The sequence below is a fragment of the Onychostoma macrolepis genome, chromosome 15 (assembly GCF_012432095.1).
Source record: "Onychostoma macrolepis isolate SWU-2019 chromosome 15, ASM1243209v1, whole genome shotgun sequence".
Taxonomy (NCBI): domain Eukaryota; kingdom Metazoa; phylum Chordata; class Actinopteri; order Cypriniformes; family Cyprinidae; genus Onychostoma; species Onychostoma macrolepis.
This window is the reverse complement of record NC_081169.1, coordinates 29022355-29045364: the sequence shown is the minus strand read 5'-3', so window position 1 is coordinate 29045364 and position 23010 is coordinate 29022355. Positions and strand designations below refer to the sequence as shown.

Here is a 23010-nt window from a genome sequence, read left to right as displayed (position 1 = left end):
GTCACGCCCGTGTGTCTGAAAGCGGCGGAGCTGCGGCAGCTTCCGTTAACGGCGCGCGGAACGAGCCCCGGTCAGACACACGCACACTCACGCGCTCCAGCATCAACAAACACCGCCACGCCCGCGATTCCGCCGCCGCATCAGCACCGGACAGCGCGTGAAGTGACTGACAGCTGCTCTCACGTGAGAGTCGCGCCCTTGCGCTGCAGCGCGAGCCAGGAACCGACGCCAAGCAGCGAGCAACGTGTCTTCATCATCGGCATCCTCATCCTCCGTGACCGACAGCAGCGCAACGGGAGATGGAGAGCAAAGACAAGAGCGCCGGTGAGCGACTGACGTCATTTCACCGACAGGGCTATGTGTGCGTATGTACATGAGTGTAAGTGTGTGTGTGTGTGTGTGTGTGTGTGTATAGACTGCGGTACTCAGGTCTGCTGTCCTGACGGGGTCTGGGGTGGGGTGTGTGTGTGTGTTCATATGTGATGCTCATCAGATGTCAGGCGTATATATGTGTGTGTGTGTGTGTGTGTGTGTGTGTGTGTGTATATGTGTGTGTGTTCATATGCAGACGTTGTGTTAAAACATCCTGATGCAGCAGAAATGCCTCTGGCATGGGGTTCGGCCAGGGAAGGGTGGTCCTCCACACATCACATTCATCACAGTCCTGTGTGTGTGTGTGTGTGTGTGTGTGTGTGGGGCAGCGAGCTGTCGATACATCGAGTTCCGTCACATGTTAAGACACCTATCTGCATCATACAACATGTTTTTGGGTGTGTAGCTGATTGTTTTTTATCCGTTTACACCAGTTTATTGATTTTAGAAGAAGTACAGATGGCATATGTTGATGTTCATCCATGCAGTCATCAGCATTCAGGACGGGTAGCGCTTTCACTTTACTGCACCCGAACGTTCAGAGGAAATATATGGATATTTCACATGTGCCCTATAGTGCATGACCCTCAGTCCAGTTACAGCACCTGAGTGTGTGATGTTGCTGTGTTTATGGCCCAGTATCCAGCACTAATGAATGGATTTGGGTCAGTCTGAATCTGATATATGTAGCTGTTCGTATGTGCTGTAAATACAGCGCCCCCAAAACCTATATAGGCGCTCAAAAATCTTCTTTATTGGCGCCTATATGGTTTTGCGAGGAACCTTTGGAAGTTTCCATTGCACCAAAGGCTCTTTATAATGGAAAAAGTTTTTTTTACAATTGTTCTTCACCAAGGAAAATGGTTCTTATGAGAACTGATCGCTGAAAGGTTCTTTGTGGAACCCAGAATGGGTTTTACACTCTTAAAATTGCAAGTCATGCCAAAAAAATGCTGAATATGTAATAATTAGATGCAAAATATGAAGCATGCAAACAAATGCTGCTGATCTTTTTTCAGAACTAATGTTTTGCATTGAATTTTCAAATCAGTTCATTTGTGTGGCAGTGATGGCAAGTTATTCCTCAAAGTGCATTGCTGCCTAAATTCTATCCACCTTTATTTTTTTTAGTGCAAAGCACTCATAAAAGCAGGCTCTTTATTGGCATCGATGGTTCCATGAAGAACCTTTAACATCCATGGAAGCTTTCCATTGCACGATAAAGGCTTTTTGTAGTGGAAGAACGTTCTTCAAATTGTTCTACACCAAGGAAAAAAATGTTTTTTTCTAAGAGCTGATCACTGAAAGTTTCTTTAGAGAACCCAAAATGGTTCCCCCTTTTGCAATGCGTCTAAATCACACTAAAAATGGTTGAATGTCTATAATTAGAAGCAAATGATCATGCATTCAAACAAATGCTGCAGGATCTTTTCTCAGAATTTACTTTTTAAATCAATTAACTCGTGAAATAGTAAGCAAGTTGTCCATGCAAGTGCATGAACACAAATTTGTTTCTGTGTTCCATTCACCTAAATTTTTAACAAAAGTCACACTCAAAAATGCTTGAAAGTCTATAATTACAGTAGATCCGAAATATCAAGCGTTCAAACAAATGCTGCAGCGTTTTTACTCAAACTGACTCTTTGCATTTAATTTGCAAATTAGTTAGTTGGTGTGGCATTGATTTTTTTTTTTTGTGGATGTATGTGGTTAGTTATGACCAAACATGAACAAACATGATTTCAAGAGTTGCTGTATTCTATCATCTTATTTGATTTTGAACAAGGAAGTAAGCTACACTCTTAAAAACAATTTTTTTCTCTTAATGGCATCTATGATTCCATGAAGAACATCCATAACACTTATAAAAAAAAAGGGGGGTTTAGCAGTGATGCAACAACTATTTTTGGATCCCCAAAGAACCTTAAAGGGATCAGTTCTTAAAAAAAAAAACATTTTTATAATGCTGAAGACGTTTTAATAATCTGAAGAACCTTTTGTGGAACGGAAAGATTCCATGGATGTTAAAGGTTCTTTAAGGACAAAAGGCTCTTTATAGTAGAAAAATGTTCTTTGGATTATTAAAAATGTTCACACAAGACAAAAAAATGGCTCTTTTTTAACAACTGTTCACTGAAAGGTTCTTTGAGGAACCAAAAATGGTTCTGAATACCTTGTGAGGCCACCATCTATAACACGAACATATATCCTTAGCAGTGCATTGAGAAGAAGGTTCGATGGTGATTGTACATGTTGATCTGTGTGTTTGTAAACTGATAGTTAGTTGGGTGATACTAGCGATTGATTTTGGCTTGTACTGTCAGAAGGCGAGACAACAAAGCAAAACACTGGAGGAGAAAATCAATGTCAATATATTCTTTTGCATTCTGAATTGTTCTTTATTGTGCTTTGGCTGCATTTAAGGTCGGCGGGTGAATGTTATATTTAGGTAGTCTGAGACTTGGACTTGATAAATAAGTCTGGTCCACATCGCAGTTTATTCCAGCCAGAAACGCCTACTTAAACAAGACGAGTTCCCAGAACCAGCGTCACCACATGAAATCTGTTGTTTGATGCACTTAGTAGTAAGTAAACTATATATCCGCTATGTCAGACAAACTTTAAGTGTTAGTCAGATTGTGGTGGCTCTTGATCAAAGTAAGCTCAGAAGTGGATCAGACTTTATTTATAGTCAGAAATCGTGGCTAAGCAAGACAATAATGATCTAAACGGAGGCTTTATATGGGTATGTGCAGGATAACTTGTGCTGCTGTGCCAGTGATGGCTGTTCATTCTAGAACAGGTGAATGCTGGGAAATGGCGGGTCACCTGAGAGTACTTTGTTTACCATCTCTCAGGGATTTTAAAGGTGCAGTGTGTAATATATACACTAGCATTCAATACGACAGTTTACACACAAAAAAAGCAGTAATATTGTGAAATATTATTACAATTTCAAATAGCTGTTTTCTGTTTCAATATATTTTATAATGTCATTTGAAAATGCATTGAAACAGAAAACAGTAATTTTTTTAAAACATAATTTTGTAATTTCTGTGATGCACAGCTGTATTTTCAGCATCATTACTCCAGTCTTCAGTGTCACGTGATCCTTCAGAAATCATTCTAATATGCTGATTTGCTGCTCGAGAAATATGTAGTATTATTATTAAAACAGTTGTGCAGCTTCATATTTTTGCAGAAACTGAGATGCAATTTATTTTTCAGGATTCACAGATGAATAGAAAGTTCAGAAGAACTGCATTTATTTGAGATGGAAATCTTTTCTAACATTATGCATGTCTTTACTGTCACTTTTAATCAATTTAATGCATCCTTGATGGATACAAGTATTAATTTCTGTAAAAAAAAAATATTGTTTTGAATGGTAGTGTATATAAGAGATGGCTCATTTTAGACAGTGTTGGTGTTGTACAGTGTGTTTGCATGAGTCTATCAGCAGGTGGCGGTATACAGTGAGAGAAAATGATTTGCTGCTGTAGGTGCATCAGAGACACACGCAGTAAAAACATCATATTGTTAAAATGAAACGTGTATCAAGAGCATGTCAAAATGATTTCTGATGGACATCTCTATCTGTGTATCATTAGTGTGAACTGTCTTTTGTCAACTTAAGGATTTCTGCCATCTATCTATCTATCTATCATATGTAAGTACTAATACACACAGAAAATGGAGTGATTTTCTGAATCTCTCTTAACATTCATATCATTGTGTTCTTTATTTTTCTTTGTGTTGTTACTGAAATCATTGATTTGTGTTTGTTGTGGCCTCCTGACCTTGGTTAGATGGAAGTGTGTTTGATTTAGGCTTGTCCATATGACCAGTTTCACCTTTGACCTGTTCCTCACACACACACACACATGTCTGGTCAGCTATCCTTCTAGGGACTCTCCATAGGCGTAATGGTTTTTTTCTACTGTACAGACCGTATATTCTATCACCCTGCACTAAACCTACCCCTTACAGGAAACTACAGGCATTTTTACTTTCTCAAAAAAACTAATTCTGTATAATTTATAAGCCTTTTGAAATATGGGGACATGGGGTAATGTCCTCATAAGTCACCTTCTCCTTGTAATACCAATGTCATACCCATGTCATTATACAAATTTGTGTTCTCATATGTCACAAAAATGTGCACGCGTGCACACACACACACACACACACACACACACACACAAAATATACATATAGAGAAATAGAGTTCACGAACACAGTGACATTTCTCATCAATAAAACTTAAACAACACAGGCTTTACACAACTCAACATGAACACACACACATATATATATATGTATATGTGACCCTGGACCACAAAACCAGTCTTAAGTGTCAATTTTTACGAAATTGAGATTTATACATCTTCTGAAAGCTGAATAAATAATCTTTCCATTGATGTATGGTTTGTTAGGATCGGACAATATTTGGCTGAGATACAACGATTTGAAAATCTGGAATCTGAGGGTGCAAATAAATCTAAATATTGAGAAAATCATCTTTAAAGTTGTCCAAATGAAGTTCTTGGCAATGCATATTACTAATCAAAAATGAAGTTTTGATATATTTACAGTAGTAAATTTACAAAATATCTTCATGGAATATGATCTTTACTTAATATCCTAATGATTTTTTACAAAAGTCTATAATTTTGACCCATACAGTGTATTTTTGGCTATTGCTACAAATATACCCCAGCGACTTAAGACTGGTTTTGTGGTCCAGGGTGACATATATATATATATATGTCACATGAAAGGGAAGTTTTATTTGTCACACTGTATGTGTGGTTTGTATGCATGTATTGTACTGCATTGTCCAATCATTAGTCAGGAAAGCATCCTGGAGTTTAGGACCGTAAATCTTTTAGTTGACAGTGAATTGATTTGATCCATGATTCATTGCTTTTCTTTTTTATTATTATTTGATTCAGTAGCTTTTCAAATTGCTATATGCCTTTTTTATTTGGGCAATAAAAAGAAGAATGGCAAACCACTTTAGGTTGTTTATTCCACCAAAACTGACTGGAAAGGAAGTTCATTTCTTGAACATTCAGGCCATTTGGTGTTAGTGTTGTAATTTTTTAACGAAATCTAAAATTGTAATTATTAAACATAATTTTCAGTTGAAATAAGGCTGAAATAAAATAAAATAAAATGTAAGAATATTAGTTTAAAAAAAGTAACAGAAAATTAGAAATGTTGCCTTGGCAACTAACTGAAATTAGTGAAGTTAAAGCTGAAGTACTAAAATGGAATTAAAAATGAAATATAATAATACATATTTGTATACATACTTATTATATAAGTATATTTATATACTTGTATAATAATATAAGCTATATAGAAATATTAAAAATGAATAAAAACATCAAAAGCAAAATAATTAAGAAAGAAAATATAAATATAAAAATAAAATATCATTCATAATATTAATAAATACTATAATATATATATAAATAACTCTAAAACAATACTGCTTGGAATATAGTAAATAGTACAACACAAAAATAACCGACATACATGAGACTTTTTCAAATGTGTATTCCAGTGCAAATGATTTTATAATCCGTAACTTATTACAAAATAATGTTAGCATTGCAATGTCTCTTTTTATCTGTAGCGTTATCAGCAGTTGGCTTGAACTCAAATTACTCATTTAATTGCCAACTCGCAGATTAATTTGTGCTCATAAATATGTATTCATTGCATGTTGCATATCGTATATGCAAGTAATATTCCTGGGAAGATGTGTTTGATTGCAGTAATCGGATCAGTTTACGGGGGTCAGTCTGCTGTCAGGTTACCAGCCGCCAAAATCTGCAGCGTAAACTGTGTCAGGTTGCTTCGTCTGATCTGCTGATGTTCAAACAGCACGGCATGTCATTCAAACCCTGCTTGTGTGTGAGAAAACCTCACATCTCTTCCTTCTTAAGCTGAGTTTTTATTTAACCTCGACTAATGATGCACAGAAAAACAAGCAGCTCTGGAATATCATTGGTCAAAAATCAAATATTGAACTTCAGATATGTTCTGATTGGCTGCGATTGAGTCGCTATGTGCAGCATAGTTTTCACTCTCAGCGAGGACAGTAAAGCTAGTTGACACTTAAAGTTGGTAAGGACACAGTGTTGCTATAAACCTGTCCTGTAGTGTTGTGTTACATGCCTTGTGTCCCAGAATGATCCTGCTTGAGATCGAGACCAAGGAGTGTAATATTTCTGAAGAAAGCTGCTCGATAGCATGGCAGCATGCAGGTCTCGTGCTTCTGAAGGCATTCAGATGAATGGGAATGGATAGAAAACTCCACAATGTAAAAAAAAACCCTAATAAATGCTGCATTAAGATTTTTGTCTTCAGAATTAGTTTGTTGATTCGATGCAAAATGCCTCATTCAGCCACTAAATTCATTGCAGCATGAATAATTTATGCGGTTGCTGTTGTAGGATTATTGTTTGGCTGTTTTTGCTGTTTTGTCATTATTGTTAAATATTTGTTGTGTTGTGATGAGCTCATGACATTTTTCATTGATTTGTTGAATGTCACTGTTCTTGAGGTTTGTCTGTCAAGTGTTGAGGTCTATATGCAACTGAAAACTATATCTCAGATATCTCGGTTTTGTAACTTTCAGAAACATAATATAGCGTAGCGTCCTATAAAACTACGCTGTGAAAAATTACTTGGAAGTTTATTGGAGTACTCTTTGCAAGAAAATGCTTCATATTTAATTCAGTGTGTCACTTGCTGTTCATTGTAATTGTTTCTGCAATTTACTAGCAATTTCTTAGTTTTTTTTTTTAGTGTACAGTACATATGACTACAAAAATGATGGATCAATAATTTTACTAATAGAAAATTTGCAAGAAATCTGTACACTGGAAAAACAATGGATGTGTAGATGCATTTCTTTTTTATTTTAACGATAAAAACAATTTTCACTCGGAAATTGCTAGTAAATTTCACAAATACTTACGGCAAATTACACATTGAATTAATCGTAAAATTTTGAAGTAGAAAGACTGAAATAGTATTTTCTTGTAAAACTTACTCCAATAATCATTCAACTTAGAATTTTATTTATTTTTAAATTTTTTTACAGTGTGTGCAGTATGCAACAATAAATATTTTACACAGTACTTTGTTGAGTTTGATTCATTGTCATCACATTTATAATCCAATTTTGTGTAGAAATGTCTGAACTTTCTGCCACTTTCTGAGTGAATCTTACAAATCATTAAATGTCAAATTTTTTGAAAACAATTTTGCATAATTTTTTTTAAAAACAGTAACACAAAATAATAATACAATTTGTCTTTATTAACCCTATAAACTGTATCATATTTGATACATAATTTTAAGGCCTCTAAACCTGTCTTTTGTCGTCTATTTGATAATTTCGAGTTTTTATTATCAAGAAAAAGGTCTTTAAGTATAACTGTATAAACGTGCACCTTCAGCTGGTGCTTCACATTTCTTTTTTGTTCTCAAATCTTTACTGATTTTTATAAAGGAAACAAGAATAACTTTGATATTGTTAGTAATAGTTTAAGGTAAATGCTTACTGAAGCAACCTAGGTCCAAAATAATAATTTGTGACTCAAAAGGTCCCATAAACTGAAACATATGTAGTTTTTTTCTTGTATTGTACTTGTATTCTTGTATCGTTTCTTGTTTATTTCTTGTATTTCAAGTATTGTAGAGCCCCCTGCTGGGCAACAACAGCACAAACTAGCATTAGCAGTTTGATTTTGCACACAGACGCAATTACAAACTGTGTTCCATGACGACACACATTCACCCGCAAACACACACGTTTACAGCTGCGATTAACCCTGCCCTTCTTGTGCAGTCAAGCTCTCTGTCCATATGTGTGTGTGATGAAGAATCCTCCTGCACAGCACTTTGAGTCTGTAAACAGCATTATAAATAGCTCTCCCTCTCAGTAACACCAACTTACGCTCTCAGAATAGACGCCTGTGGCTCTATTACGCATGCGGGACGCACAGATCCCGTTTCTCACGCCGGTGTTTCTTACAGACTTTCTTAATTACGTTTGATAGATCGTGGTTTGAGACAAGTGTCCTTGTGTGTTAAAGGTAGCTACAGACACCAATATAGAGACACCTCAGATGCACATGACATTTATAAAAGATCAGCTTGTCATAATAAAAACACACAGGACTAATGATGCACGCATGAGACATTGGCTGTGTTCACAATAACATACACGCATACTACTCTTACTATTTATACAGTATGCATACTGTGCACAAAATACACAGAAAATGTCTCGTACACAAGCAGAGTGCACTATATCTATCATGCAATCCACTCGATTTGACTTTTCACTTCCAGTGTGATGCATGCGAGAGAATAAACAGGACGAGATGTTAACATCTCCTTCTTAATAACTCATTTTTTGATGCTCAAAAATTTATATTTTATTCTTTAATCACATTTTCCCTCACATAAAATGTGAAACAAAAGATGATATATTATTTTATACACCATCATCATATTTGTGCTGCATTTAATTTATACTGACTTTAATAAGTTAGTACATTTTAAAAATAATACCCTGAAATAAAATGATTTTTTTTTATTATGCAATATTATTTTTGTTCTGCATTTTAATTTATGCTGATTTAAAATTTTACAAATACATTTAAAATCATAAAAAACAACAAAAAAACAACTTCAAGTAGGCTGCATTTTTATGCAAATAATAATTTTCTTAAATTTTGAGATTTTAAAGTTTTGTAAGATTTACCCAGAAAGTGCCAGAAAGTTCAGACATTTCTAAACAAAATTTCAATTTTAATCTATAATCACATTTCACCTTAAATTTCTCAAATGAAATGTTAAGCAAATAATGATGTTATTTTACTTGCAAAGTATTTATAAACCATTGTCATGCATTTACGTTTTGCTGATTTTAATAAGTATTAATAATGAATCGAAAATAATAAATAAAAAGTGCATTTTATTATGCAAAATAATTTTTCAGAAAATATGACATTTAATGTTTTGTAAGATTCACCCAGAAAATGACCGAAGATTCAGACATTACACAAAATTAGATTAGAAATTTTTTTCTTCAAAATTTCACTTTTAATTCAATATGTTGCTTGGCATTTCTTTGTAATTATTTCTGATATTTTTAACAGCTATTCCCTAAGATTGTTTCTACGCCATTTTTTCAGTAATAAGCAGTATATAGTATTTATTTCAAGCAAGTAAGAGCATTGAGCATTAAGCAGTGCATTAGTGTTGCATTCTGAACCACACACACACACACATCTCTATTACAGACAGACACACCCCTCTTACACACACACATTTGCACAGGCAAATATCAGGGGCGCACAGACAGTCACTCACTCGATGACACTGTTTTACATACAGAGCGAGACACAGGGAGAGACTTCGAGACACATTTTGATAGATCAGACACATATTTACAGGTCTGGCAGTTTTAAACACACTGTTTACACACACACACACACACTGACGTGTGTTTGAGAGGCCATGACGCGTTACTGTAGTCTGTTCCGCCGGCTGCTGTCTCACGGCAGTAAAGGAGAGGATGAGGATGAGGAGGAAGGCCCGGTGAAGACCGTCAGCACTGAACCCGGTCAGTCTCTCTGAAGTCTTTAGAGCTGCATTAGTGTCAGACTGACTGACCGTAATGACTTTGTCCTTTTCTGATGCTGTTTACAACGATTTCAGTGCATGTTCTTCCTGAGAAGTTTGTCTTTTATTATCTTTCATCAAACTTTCTCTGCCTCTGAAATGATTTTATTTTCTGCTGATGTAATTATCGCTGTGTGGGTGTAGAGGAATAATATTAATCAATAATATCACAGCCTTATGATCCCAGTCTAATCAAATCCTGCTGGATAATGTAATGTTCCACCCACACTACTTACTGTTTAATATTCTGCTTCTCTCAGAAATTTGGAACTTTGGGGTCTGTCATTTAAAAAAAAAAAATTAATTTCATACTTTTATTCATGAAGGACGCATTATACTGATCAAAAGTGACAGGAAAGACATTTATAATGTTACAGAAGATTTCTGTTTCAAATAAATGCTGTTATTTTGAACTTTCTATTCATCTGTGAATCCTGAAAAATTAAATGCATCACGGTTTCCGCAAAATATTGTGCAGCACAACTGTTTTCAACATTGATAATAATCAGAAATGTTTCTTGAGCAGCAAATAAGAATATTAGAATGATTTCTGAAGATCATGTGACACTGAAGACTGCAGTAATGATGCTGAAAATACAGCTGCGCATCACAGAAATAAATTACATTTTATTATATATTCACATAGAAAACAGTTTTTTTTAAAGTGTAATAATATTGCACAATTTTTACTGTATTTTTGATCAAATAAATGCAGGCTTAGTAAGCAAAAGAGACTTTATCAGCCCCAAACCTTCGAGTCCCATTAAGGGTGTTTAATGTGTTGTGGAATGTGAGTGCTGTTTCATGTTGTTGTTAAATGTTGATGAACTAATTAGTGAAGCGTCTGGTGAAAGAGTCGTTAAATCTGAAGTTTGTTTGCTGCAGAACTGCTGGTCAATGAGTTCTTTGGTGTTTAATTAAAGTTACAGTTATTAATATCACGGCACACTGTCACATTCTGCAAGTGATTGAGGTGTTCTGAGCTGATGCTGTGAAGTCTTGGAAGAGTCTAGTGGTTAATCTATCTATCATTCTATCGTTCTATCTATACATCTGTCCATCTATCCATTTATCCGTATATCTATCGATCTATCTATCGTTCTGTCATTCTATCTATCGTTCTGTCATTCTATCTATCGATCTATCTATCTATCTGTCTATCTATCTATCTATCTATCTATCTATCTATCCATCCATCTATCGTTCTATCTATCTATCGTTCTGTCATTCTATCTATCGTTCTATATATTGTTGCATCTATCAATCATTGTTATATATTTTTTGCATGAAAGCTTCTGCTGAAGGCAAAGCAAGTTTAGTTTCAGGGTTGCTGAGAGTTCAGCTTTACACTCACCCTTGTGCTAAATTAACAAGCTCCCAGAGTGCACTGGGGTCACTGACTGTGCCTGGAATTAGAGCGGTTCATGTCACATTTGACAAAAAGCTCTGTGAAGTGTCAAATTGGTACATCATTACTGTCATTTTTAGCAGTGATGGCATTATATTGGTGTGGATGCCCGTGTTATTATTTGTCTGACTGCGTGCCGGACTGAACGTGTCGTTCTGTTAGTTCATGTGCGTCTCAGATCCAGTACGGTAGACATGAAAACAATAGACCGAAATAATGATGGCGATGATGATGAAGAGGGGATTTGAGTGTGTTTGTGTAGATTAGCACGAGCGTGTGTGTTGCTCTCTCTGCAGATGGCAGCAGTAAAAGAAGCTCAACACTGTATAAAAATACTCTAATAAATATCAATTCCACTCTCCAGTTTCTCACACCATTCTTTATCTCTTTCTGTTGATCCTCCTCACTCTTTCTGTCCGTGCTTCAGTTTTTAGAGTATGAACTTGCACAGGTCTGAAATTAATCTCACAAAACTAGTCAAGAACGTGTCATATTTCACCACAAAATCAAAAGAAAGAATTAAAAATCATATTTTTGCACACAGACATTAAAGCTTACCTTGAAAATGTGCTGAAAATGTGCTGCACCCTCAGGCCAAACAAGATGTAGATGAGTTTGTTTCTTCATCAGATTTGGAGAAATGTAGCATTGCATCAGTGTCTCAGCAATGGATGCTCTGCAGTGAATGGGTGCCGTCAGAATGAAAGTCCAAACAGCTGATAAAAACATCACAATAATCCACAGCACTCCAGTCCATCAGTTAACATCTGGAGAAGACAAAAGCTGCACATTCAGTCCATCATTAAGGTGCTTTTAAATCCAAACTGTTGCTTTGGCTAAATATGAGTCTCTATCCTTAACATTGCTTCCTCCAATGAAAAAGTGTTCTGGTGTGAATCAGGAGAGAAATCTGCACAGATCAAGCACCGTTTCCAGTCCAAAACAGCTCTAAACAAATATGTATCTGGATGGAGATGGACAACAGGAGATGGACTTTTTCACCGGAGGAAGTGTTATTATGGATTATGGACTCGTATTTTAGCTGGAAGCAACAGTTTGACGTTAAAAACATCTTGATGGATTTGTTTCAGCTTTTGTCTTCTCCAGATGTTAAAGGAACACTCCACTTTTTTTGGAAATAGGCTCATTCTCCAACTCCCCCAGAGTTAATAAGTTGAGTTTTACCGTTTTGAATCCATTCAGCCGATCTCCGGATCTGGCGATAGCACTTTAGCATAACAGCATAGATCATTGAATCCTATTAGACCAGTAGCATCGCGTTCAAAAATGACCAAGAGTTTCGATAGTTTTCCTATTTAAAACTTTACTCTTCTGTAGTTATATCGTGTACTAAGACCGGCGGAAAATGAAAAGTTGCGATTTTCTAGGCCGATATGATTAGAACTATACTCTCATTCCGGCGTAATAATCAAGGAACTTTGACGCGGCAGCAGGCGCAGTGATACGCGGCGCCTGAAAGTAGTCCCCAGCTATATTATAACCAGATACATGGCTGGGGACTACTTTCAGGCGCCATGTAATATCACTGCGCCTGCTGCGGCCATGTTACGGCAGCAAAGTTCCTTGATTATTACGCCGGACTGGGAGTATAGTTCCTAGCAAAATCGGACTAGAAAATCGCAACTTTTCATTTTCCGCCGGTCTTAGTACACGATATAACTACAGAAGAGTCAAGTTATCAATAGGAAAACTATCGAAACTCTTTGGTCATTTTTGAACGCGATGCTACTGGTCTAATAGGATTCAATGATCTATGCTAAGCTATGCTAAAAGTGCTATCGCCAGACCCGGAGATCGGCTGAATGGATTCAAAAACGGTAAAACTCAACTTATTAACTCTGGGGGAGTTGGAGAATGAGCCTATTTCCAAAAAAAGTGGAGTGTTCCTTTAACTGATGGACTGGAGTGGTGTGGATTATTGTGATGTTTTTATCAGCTGTTTGGACTCTCATTCTGACGGCACCCATTCACTGCAGAGCATCCATTGCTGAGACACTGATGCAATGCTACATTTCTCCAAATCTGATGAAGAAACAAACTCATCTACATCTTGGATGGCCCGAAGGTGAGGACATTTTCAGCAATGTTTTACTGTAAGAAAATAAACCTTAAACATGAAAAAAAAAAAACTTAATGGTCCTAAAATTGGCTGCATTTATTTATTATTTTTTTGTTTTATAGTCCTGAAGGAAACAGAACTCTTCCATGTTGATGCGTTGCTCCGTAACTTGATATTGTAGTGAAACAGAGGGCAGTGTACACTTATCTTTCATCTTATCACTCAGCAGGTTATTATTTTGTGCGTGATTATGTGTCCAGCTGTGTTTTCTCATTTCAGCCCAGACACAAATATTTCATCACCTTGTAAATGAAGCCGAGAGCGAGAAAATGCTTTATATAAGACTTTTCACATTACACGCTTTGTATGCGCCTGTAGACAAGATACAGAAATGGTTTGTGCTGTATTCATAAAATGAAACCGAATATTTAAGGTAAAATCTGTCAAAATAAATGAATAAATATGAATCTCTTAAACCTAAAAATCTTAAATGAAAATCTGAATTTTCTCACTTGAAATGTGAAACAAATGAGATATTATTTTACTTGCAAAGTATTTATGCACCATTGTCATATTTGTACTGCATTTAATTTGTGCTGATTTTAATTTAAAAAAACAAAACTATTTTTTTATTTTACTATAAATAAATAAATAAAATCTTAATGCTCCTAAAATAGGATTAAAATATAAAATCTTATATGAAAATTTAAATGGAAAGTGCAATTTCATACATTTATGGTTTTAAAAATGTGAAAGAAACTTTGAATATAAATCTTTTAAACCTAAATTCTTTAATTAAAATATTAAAATTAGTAAAGTATTGATGCATCTTAAAATCGAAATGTTTGGATTTCAATTTTATTCACATTTTCCCTCACGTCTAACATGAAATGTAAAACAAATGATATATTAATTTACTTGTAAAGTGTTTATGCAACATCGTTTGCACGGCATTTAATTTATGCTGATTTTAATAAAGAAAGATTATTCAAGTTTTATTGTACTGTAAGAAAATAAGCCTTAAACATGACAAAATTAAGCCTTAATGATCCTAAAATAGGCTTAAATGAAAAATATAAATGTAAAATCTAAATTTTTATCATTTTTTATCTGACACATTTGCCTAATGTACTGTAACAGCAGTGAATTTTTAATCATGCAACATAACTGTGGTGTATTCTGATGAAATCAGGGAATAGCGGTGGATCCACGATCACCCACGCACATCACAGGAGAGCCGGTGTGCTGCGTCACATGCTGGTGGGCGCGAGGGGTTTCTGCTGGGTTCTGCTGCCCCCACGTGTCTCAAAGCATCCTCACCTCTGCAGACATCAGCCCAAACACCTAACACAGCATTATAAAGACACCAAAATCACAGATGGGGATTCGTGTTGGACTAGAATGTAGAAGCTGTCAGTCAGTGAAAGATTGTGTGTTGGTTTCTTCAGTTAGCCTACACCTTGAATCCAGCGACGTCTGCCAAATATAGTCATAAATTGCATGCTTTCTATGATCTGAAAGAGTGCTAGAACTCCATTTTAACCATTTAAAGCATGAAATATTAAATAATAGTCTGAAAAAAGTATTATTTTTTTAAATGGAACAGTTTATTGAACCTTTAGACAAAAACAAAAACAAAAATGCATACGTGTTTGTATCATATTTGCTATGTCATGCTTTTATGGCTATTATAGTCTGATATGGTGAATACGGAGTAAAAACAGCTCAGTTTTACTCAGAGACTCAAGCTGAGCAAAAATATGCATTTTGGTGCAGATGCTGATATTTATATGATGAAATTCTGATGCTTATAATGTAAATCACTGATATCTTTATGACAGATACTCACATAAGTCATCACTCTGTATACCGAATAATATGTCTTGGTGAGATGATATTTAAATGCTTAGTTTTAGGATCAAAGCACATAATGTTCTAATTTATCTAGAAGTTTGAAACCAACATGCAAATCACTGCAAGAGAAAGCAAGCATTTGGATAACTGGACTTTTGATTCAACACCTTGTAGATAAAGCCCATGTGACAACTAACCCCGGCCTCCCGTATATATATATATGAAGTTATTAGATATTAGTTTATTATAGACACTTTCTTTACTGTATGTGACCCTGGAAAACAAAACCAGTCATAAGTAGCACGGGTATATTTGTAGCAATAGCTAAAAATCATTAGGATATTAAGTAAAGATCATGTTCCATGAAGATATTTTGTAAATTTGTTACCGTAAATATATCAAAACTTAATTTCTGATTAGTAATATGCATTGCTAAGAACTTCAAAGGCGATTTTGTCAGTATTTAGATTTTTTTGCACCCTCAGATTTCAGATTTTCAAATAGTCATATCTCAGCCAAATATTGTCCTAACAAACCATACATCAATGGAAAGCTTATTTATTCAGCTTTCATGTATACATCTCAATTTTTAAAAAAATTGTCAAAAAGTCCAGGGTCACATATTCCTAAGGGCCATACATTAAAAAAAAAGAAAAAAAAGTCCTTACATATATTGTAAAACCTATTTACACTGATTTTAGAACAATTCCAAGGTCCTCGGTAGAAAAAAAAAAAAAAAAAAAAGAGTTATAGCCTACATTTGCCAATCTTGTCTTAATTAAAATCTAATAACGTTTCTGTGAAGGTTACGCGTATAGAATATAATTAGCTTAATTTAAAAACGATATATGTCAGATGTTCTCAGAAATGTATTTTTCCTTTCAACATCAAGCCCCTGCACGTGACGTCAGCGAGTCCCCCGTGACGTCACCGCCCACGATTACGCGCCAGTGTGGCGTTCAGCAGCGTCTTCCCTCGCGCCTCGCGCAGAATAGCGAGATGAATAACGGTCGTTAGCTCATCACTATGCTCACCGGGAGGATTATCGGTTACTGTGGCTCGGCTCGCGTCGGTTACCGTGTGAAGCTCCGTGAGGATGTGCCGCTGTAGCGCGTGGAAGTCTTTTGTCTGCGGCGCGCGGAGACTGAACCGGAGCGCGTGAAACGATGATAATGATGATGATGATGATGATGATGAAGGCGTCTCTGTGAACTGATTTTGCGATGAGGATTGCGCGGCTGCTCCGGCAGAAAGGAGCGCACATGCTGCGGTGTCTCTGTGCGCAGAGAACCGAGCCGAACAGCACCGACACCGGTGAGACACTGCAGGAACAACCACCACACACACACACACACACACACACACACACACACACACTTGTTTCGCTATCCTTGTGGGGACTCTCCATAGGCGTAATGGTTTTTCTACTGTACAGACCGTATATTCTATCGTCCTACACCAACCCTACACCTAAACCTACCCCTTACAGGAGACTACAGGCATTTTTAGATTTTCAAAAAACTTCATTCTGTGTGATTTATAAGCTTGTTTCCTCATGGGGACCTAAAAAAAGAGTCCCCACAAGGTCAAAATTTACTGGTATTACTATCCTCATAACGTGATAAATACCAGGAACACACACACACACACACACACACAACTGAATGAGAACATACAAACTTCTCCATTTTTCTATATTAAGCTCATTTATTTATTTATTTACCTTATTTTAAGACATCATTTAAGGAAGGTTTTGTCAGATTTAGCTAACTTCTGTGGATAATTTTGTAAGTATGAACACACACACACTCACACACACACTAAATGGGAACATGACAACGTTTTATTTTTTTCTATATCAAGCTAATCAAAAAAAAAAAGAAAAAAAAAGGTAACACTTTATTTTAAGGCGTCCCTGTTACACATGACATGTTACATACTTACTATTATAATAACAATATATTATGCATAATTACATGCAAGTATCCTTAATCCTAACCCTAATAGTATGTACATGTAGTTAATTAATATTACTCAGTACTTAAATATAATTACACTGTAACAATGACACCTTAAAATAAAGTGTAACCAAAAAATTATAATAATAGTAGTAGTAGTAATATATTAATGCTTAATTTTATTATTATTATTTTTTGTTTATTATTTTAATGCTTAATTACTATTATTATTATTATTATGATTATTAATAATAATTTTATTATAATTATTATTATTTTACCTTTTAGGCATTCTTTATGGAAGGTTTTGTCTAAATGGGAACAAAAAAAGTCTTATTTTTCTATATCAGTCTAATAAAGAATAAAAATACTGGTATGTATGTATTTATGTATTCATTATTATTTTAAAATTGTGAAAATCCTTTAAGGAGCATTTTGTCTAAATTGGAACAAAAAAACCAACTTATTTTTATAAACTTTTCTATAAAACATACATTTAATCAAAAACAAAACTACTTATATGTATGTTTTTATTGTTATTATTATTATTATTATTATTATTAGTAGTAGTAGTAGTATGAAGTTAGCTTCTAACTTCTGGGGATAATGCTTTTTATATATTTATATATATATATATATATATATATATATATATATATATATATATATATATATATATATATATAAATTATTATTATTAACAGCTAACTTCTGTGGATAATTTTGTAAACACACACTCACAACCATACACTCACATCAAAATTGGAACATTTTTATCTATATATCAAGCTAATCAAAAAGAAAATATATGTACTTAGACATACCAGTTGACTTTGGCATGTCTTAACTCCACAGAACATTGTTTTAAGAGTCTTCAGGCTCTTCCACGTGATCTTTGGCATACTTTAGATGAGCAGTGTTGCTCTTGTAGAGCATTGGTCATGTTATGTCATGCACATGCTCTTGTTTATGTTTTCTTGATGTTGGCTCATGAACGCTAGTCAGTGAGAGACCTGAAGATGTCAGATGGTTCTTCAAGACTTACTGTAATATTATACATTGCTCGTTTGCAGTAATTTGTGTTGTAAAACCACAGCACAATACAAAGATTTGTGTGGTGTTTGTTTGACTGGATTGGATTTTGTTCCCAATTCTTATGGGTTCTTAAACGGTTTGATCTTTGATTGGCTATACTTTGGAAGCAAAGTTTTCTTACAATTTCCCAAGAAATAAGTCTCATGAGTTTGAGCTATTCTGTAAGTCTAAAGCCTCAGCGTAAGCAGCTTCGTTAGATGTTGTCATGGTGACAGTTTATTTTAGTTTATTCCGAGGAACGAGCAGATCATGACCATGTCACAGAGGGCCGCTCTGAGTCAGATATTTGACATCACTGCTGTAGTGCAGATGTGACCCTCTCTGTGAAATCCAGGCTAAAGTCTCAAAATATAATTATGAGATGACAAGCATCAAAGTTTGATTTTAACCATTAAAGGGGTCATATGATTCGTTTTCAAGTTTTCCTTTTTCTTTGGAGTGTTACAAGCTGTTTGTGCATCGATAAGATCCCTAAAGTTGCAAAGACTAAAGTCTCAAAGAGATATTCTTTATAAAAGTTAAGACTCTGCCACGCCCCCCTAAAACGGCTCATTTAAACACGCCCCCACATGTCTACGTCACTGTGTGGGAAGATTTGCAAAACACCGCCCAAATGTATACGCAATGAAAGAGGGCGGAACTATTATTCTCGCTGTAGTAGGCTTCCAAAAGAGGACACAACTAGAAATCAGTGGTTAAGTTGTAATTACAACACTGTTCCAGAACAGTTCAACCCAAATATTAGAGTGTGTGCAGCGCAATTTACGGAGGACTATTTCCTGAATCTGGGAGAGTAACGTTAGCCTGATGCCAGCTGTGCATAAAGGCTGTTTCTATAAAGGGGGGCAATTCCAACTTTGCAAGGACAGTCTGGCGCTTCTGACTCACAGCCTGTAAGTATGTTTTCATATTTAAAGAATTTGCCACTGACGATTCAAACACGAGTTTTGAGCAGTGTAGAGTAGTGCTTGTTGTTCCCCCCGATCACATATGCAGACATGGTAATGTTTAAGCAGCGCGATGCAACGCAACGCTTAAAAAGACAGTATAAGCCATTATAATCAGTAATTATGTCCCCACTGGATGCAACAAATTCCTCGTTTGTAATGGGTTTTATTGTTTTAGTCTCGTCGCGCCGGGACACGGCATCACAATACAGTAAGGGGCGTAACATTTCCGTCACACGCTTGAGGTATTCAGCCAATCACAACGTACTGGATAGCTGGCCAATCAGAGCACACCTCGCTTCTCAGAACAATGAGCTTTGTAAAAATCAACTCGTTTCAGAAAGGCGGAGCATAGAGGAGCAACAATAATGTACAGTATGTGGAAAATAATGTGTTTTTTGAACCTTAAACCACATAAATACATTGCATTACACCAAATACACAAAATAATGTTCTTTTTAGCAACGTCATATGACCCCTTTAATTTCACTATATGATATCAATCTTTGACATGGTCTTACTCAGTCAATATTAAAGATATCAATGTTACATTTTCACAGAATGTTCTTTAGCTTATGAAGTATGATTTTTATGTAGAAAATAGTAAATCACCAAAAAATTACTAGCTGGGTTTTCACAGCCAGTGTCACAAATGTGTCCGGACGCACGTTTCAGCACCACGGACAGCAGGGAAACCTTTCTTTTCTTTCCTTTATAATGTGACAGAAACGTGTTTGATGCTGTGTGTGTATAAATTTAATTTATGTTAACACTGATTAACAGTGATTTAAGATTTTAAAATCTTTGTTTTTTGAGAAAATTAGGACAAATTCAAAGTGTTTGCACCTCATTCGAAAGATTTTAGAAATTTATTTTCTAAATGCATGTTATAGATCAATCTGTAATCAAAATGTCATAACTGGATCTTCTTGTGAAACAACAGTAACGTATGCAAAATTCAAAACAACTGTTGCATAGAACCAAATTCCATGGCAGTTTCTATTTTTTGAAAAGTTGTTACATTCAACATCACAAAACTGTTGCTACCTATGTTTAAAAAAAAAAATTCGGAATTTTTTTTTTCTCAGAATTTTGTCAATTTTAAAACTCAAATAGTTTTTTCTTGTAAAACATTTCTACAGTGTATTGCATTTGCATAATTTTTTATTATCTAGTTCTGATTGTTATAGTCTGAGGGGTGGAGACGCATCTGTGATGTAAATTGTTTGATTAAAAAATAACTGATAAATTCACAGGCGTGTTTGTTCCTTAATGGACAAAATTCCGGCTGTTGAAACTGGTTCATTGGAATTAAATATTGAATTGGACTGAAATCAGAATTGTTATTGGACTCTATTGTTCCACAGGTGCATTGTGGGATCTCGCCAGTGGCTCTGAGCCTGATCACAGATTCCAACAATGCATTTGGAAACAGCCCCAGCTTTTAATCAATAATCAGACTACTTGCGCGCGCACACACACACACACACACACACACACACACACACACACACACACACAGAGAGATCCTGTAACTCACTCACGTCACTACAGATAATTATTCATGCCAGTACTATAACTAAATATAACTTCTGTGTTTAGTAAAATAGTTTTGTTTGTGAGGCAGGGTTATTATAGTTAACTGAAACCAATATTATTCTGTTACTTAAAATGAATGTTAACTAACATAAAGTTAAAAAAAACAACAACTTTACTTATATTATTTGAGCTAGTTGCCAAGTCCACATTTCCCCCTTTTCATTTAGTTTAAGTACTAAAATAACTAAAATTGAATAAACTTTAGTCAAGACACTACATGTGAAACACTGTTTTTCCATGCCCTGGTCAAGTTTAGATTTTGAGCTATTCATAATTTGTTATTGTAGAATTATGGGAAAAAAAATCCAATATATTCTTTTGTTTGTTTATTTTATTGCACTTTTTCTAGGTTTCAATGAGGCTACAGTACATATTTTAAAGGCAGTTTTCTGAAAATGATTTTTTCTCCATTTTGGCAGCACTTTCATACACAATTTTATTCTGAAGGCTTTTATAAAGTTGTTTGTTCATATCATTCACTTGATTTTATTATTGCACTTTATCTATTTGCATCTGTAGATTTCAATTATAGTTTATAAAGGGTGTTTTGTTTTGTTTCTTTATCCACTTCAAGCAGCAATTACACACCAAACTTAAAATTTTTTTCCTAACTAAGAATTTTATAAAAGGGTTTGTTCATATATCATTCATATGATTTTATTATTGCACTTTGTCTATTTGTGTCTATGTTTCAATTAGAATATATATTTTTAAAGGTTTGTTTGTCAAAATGAGTTTGTTTTTGCACGTTAGCAGCACTTATACTTATACCAAACTTAGCACTTTTATTACTATCTATATTCTGAAGGTTTTTACTGAGGAGTTTGTTTATATATTATTTGTCTGGTTTCATACAACATTTTATTCCTAAACAATAGGCTATATGTATTTTTTCTGGCTGTTGACAGCATTTTCTGCTTCACGAAGTTCGTTTCGACAGTTCGAAATAGCTCAACAAAGCAAACTTTCTGGGGAAACGGGTAATAAATAAAAATAAATATAATATACTATATAGACCTATTTAAAAAAATAATAATAAAAAAAAAAAAAAAAATATATATATATATATATATATATATATATATATATATATATATATATATATATATATATATATATATATATAAAATAATAAAAGGCAAAAACACAAAATTACTAAACCTTTAGCTAAAATGAAAATGAAAACGGGAAATGTAAAACTAAAATCTAATTCAACATAGAAAGCTGTTGTGAGGTTGTTGGTATTTGTACTGTTATGAGAGCATAAAATGCTGCTGTTATGTTGCAAGGAACCACAAAGGAGGGATTTGAACGCTGATCTGCGTGTCATAAATAAACCAGAGTCACACTCATGCATGCTCAAGATCACAAATCACACACAATGTCGTCAGAAAGAGTCCTGAGATATTTTACGTGTGTGATTGTGAATGAATTGCATCATTATTGAGACAAAATCCGTGTCTCTGTTGCCATGGAAACGGCATGACGGTTGTCTCGGGGGGTTAATTTTGCAACAATGTTCCACATTTTTTAGTGTACTTGTTTAGGCGTTTAGACTTGAGAAACATTGTCAGTAATGTTCCGGCAGAAATAATTAATGAATCGGGCTATTTATAGCAACCTGACCTTGATTTTTCTTACAGTCGCAGTTTGAATGCAATGAACGCTGTAATAGTTCTGTCATGTCACACGTCATATCGAGCAGACGCTCTCCAATAAACCTGCATTACCCAGTCACGTTTCCCATATTGATGTGTTGCCATAGCTACAGCACTTCCTAACACTTTGCATTACCATGGCAACTGTTCTCTCCTCAAAGTTGTTGTGTCACTGCAGGGGTGCCGTTGCGTGACGGTGACGTCAGCCGTGCATTATGAAATTTGCATATGCAGTTCAGTGCAGCAGTTGTTATTCAATCAGCACATGCTGCATTTAATCTGCAGCATTCTCAGTGTGTTGAATGCATAACTAGTTAAGTTGAGT

At 35.1% G+C, this 23010-nt stretch overlaps 1 protein-coding gene across 3 annotated transcripts in view; it reads left to right on the top strand.

Annotated features, from left to right (window-relative positions):
* fgf12b (fibroblast growth factor 12b) overlaps positions 1-23010 on the top strand; it is a 46469-nt gene continuing 23459 nt past the window's right edge. Inside the window, exon 1 of one of the 3 annotated variants that reach the window (XM_058744714.1) lies at positions 1-324. In XM_058744714.1, the coding sequence (XP_058600697.1) occupies positions 300-324 (25 nt within the window). In that variant the 5' untranslated portion in view covers positions 1-299. Of the gene's footprint in view, positions 325-9614; positions 10028-16172; positions 16743-23010 lie in introns of those variants that run through there. The other 2 variants (XM_058744712.1, XM_058744713.1) reach the window with 2 other exon arrangements.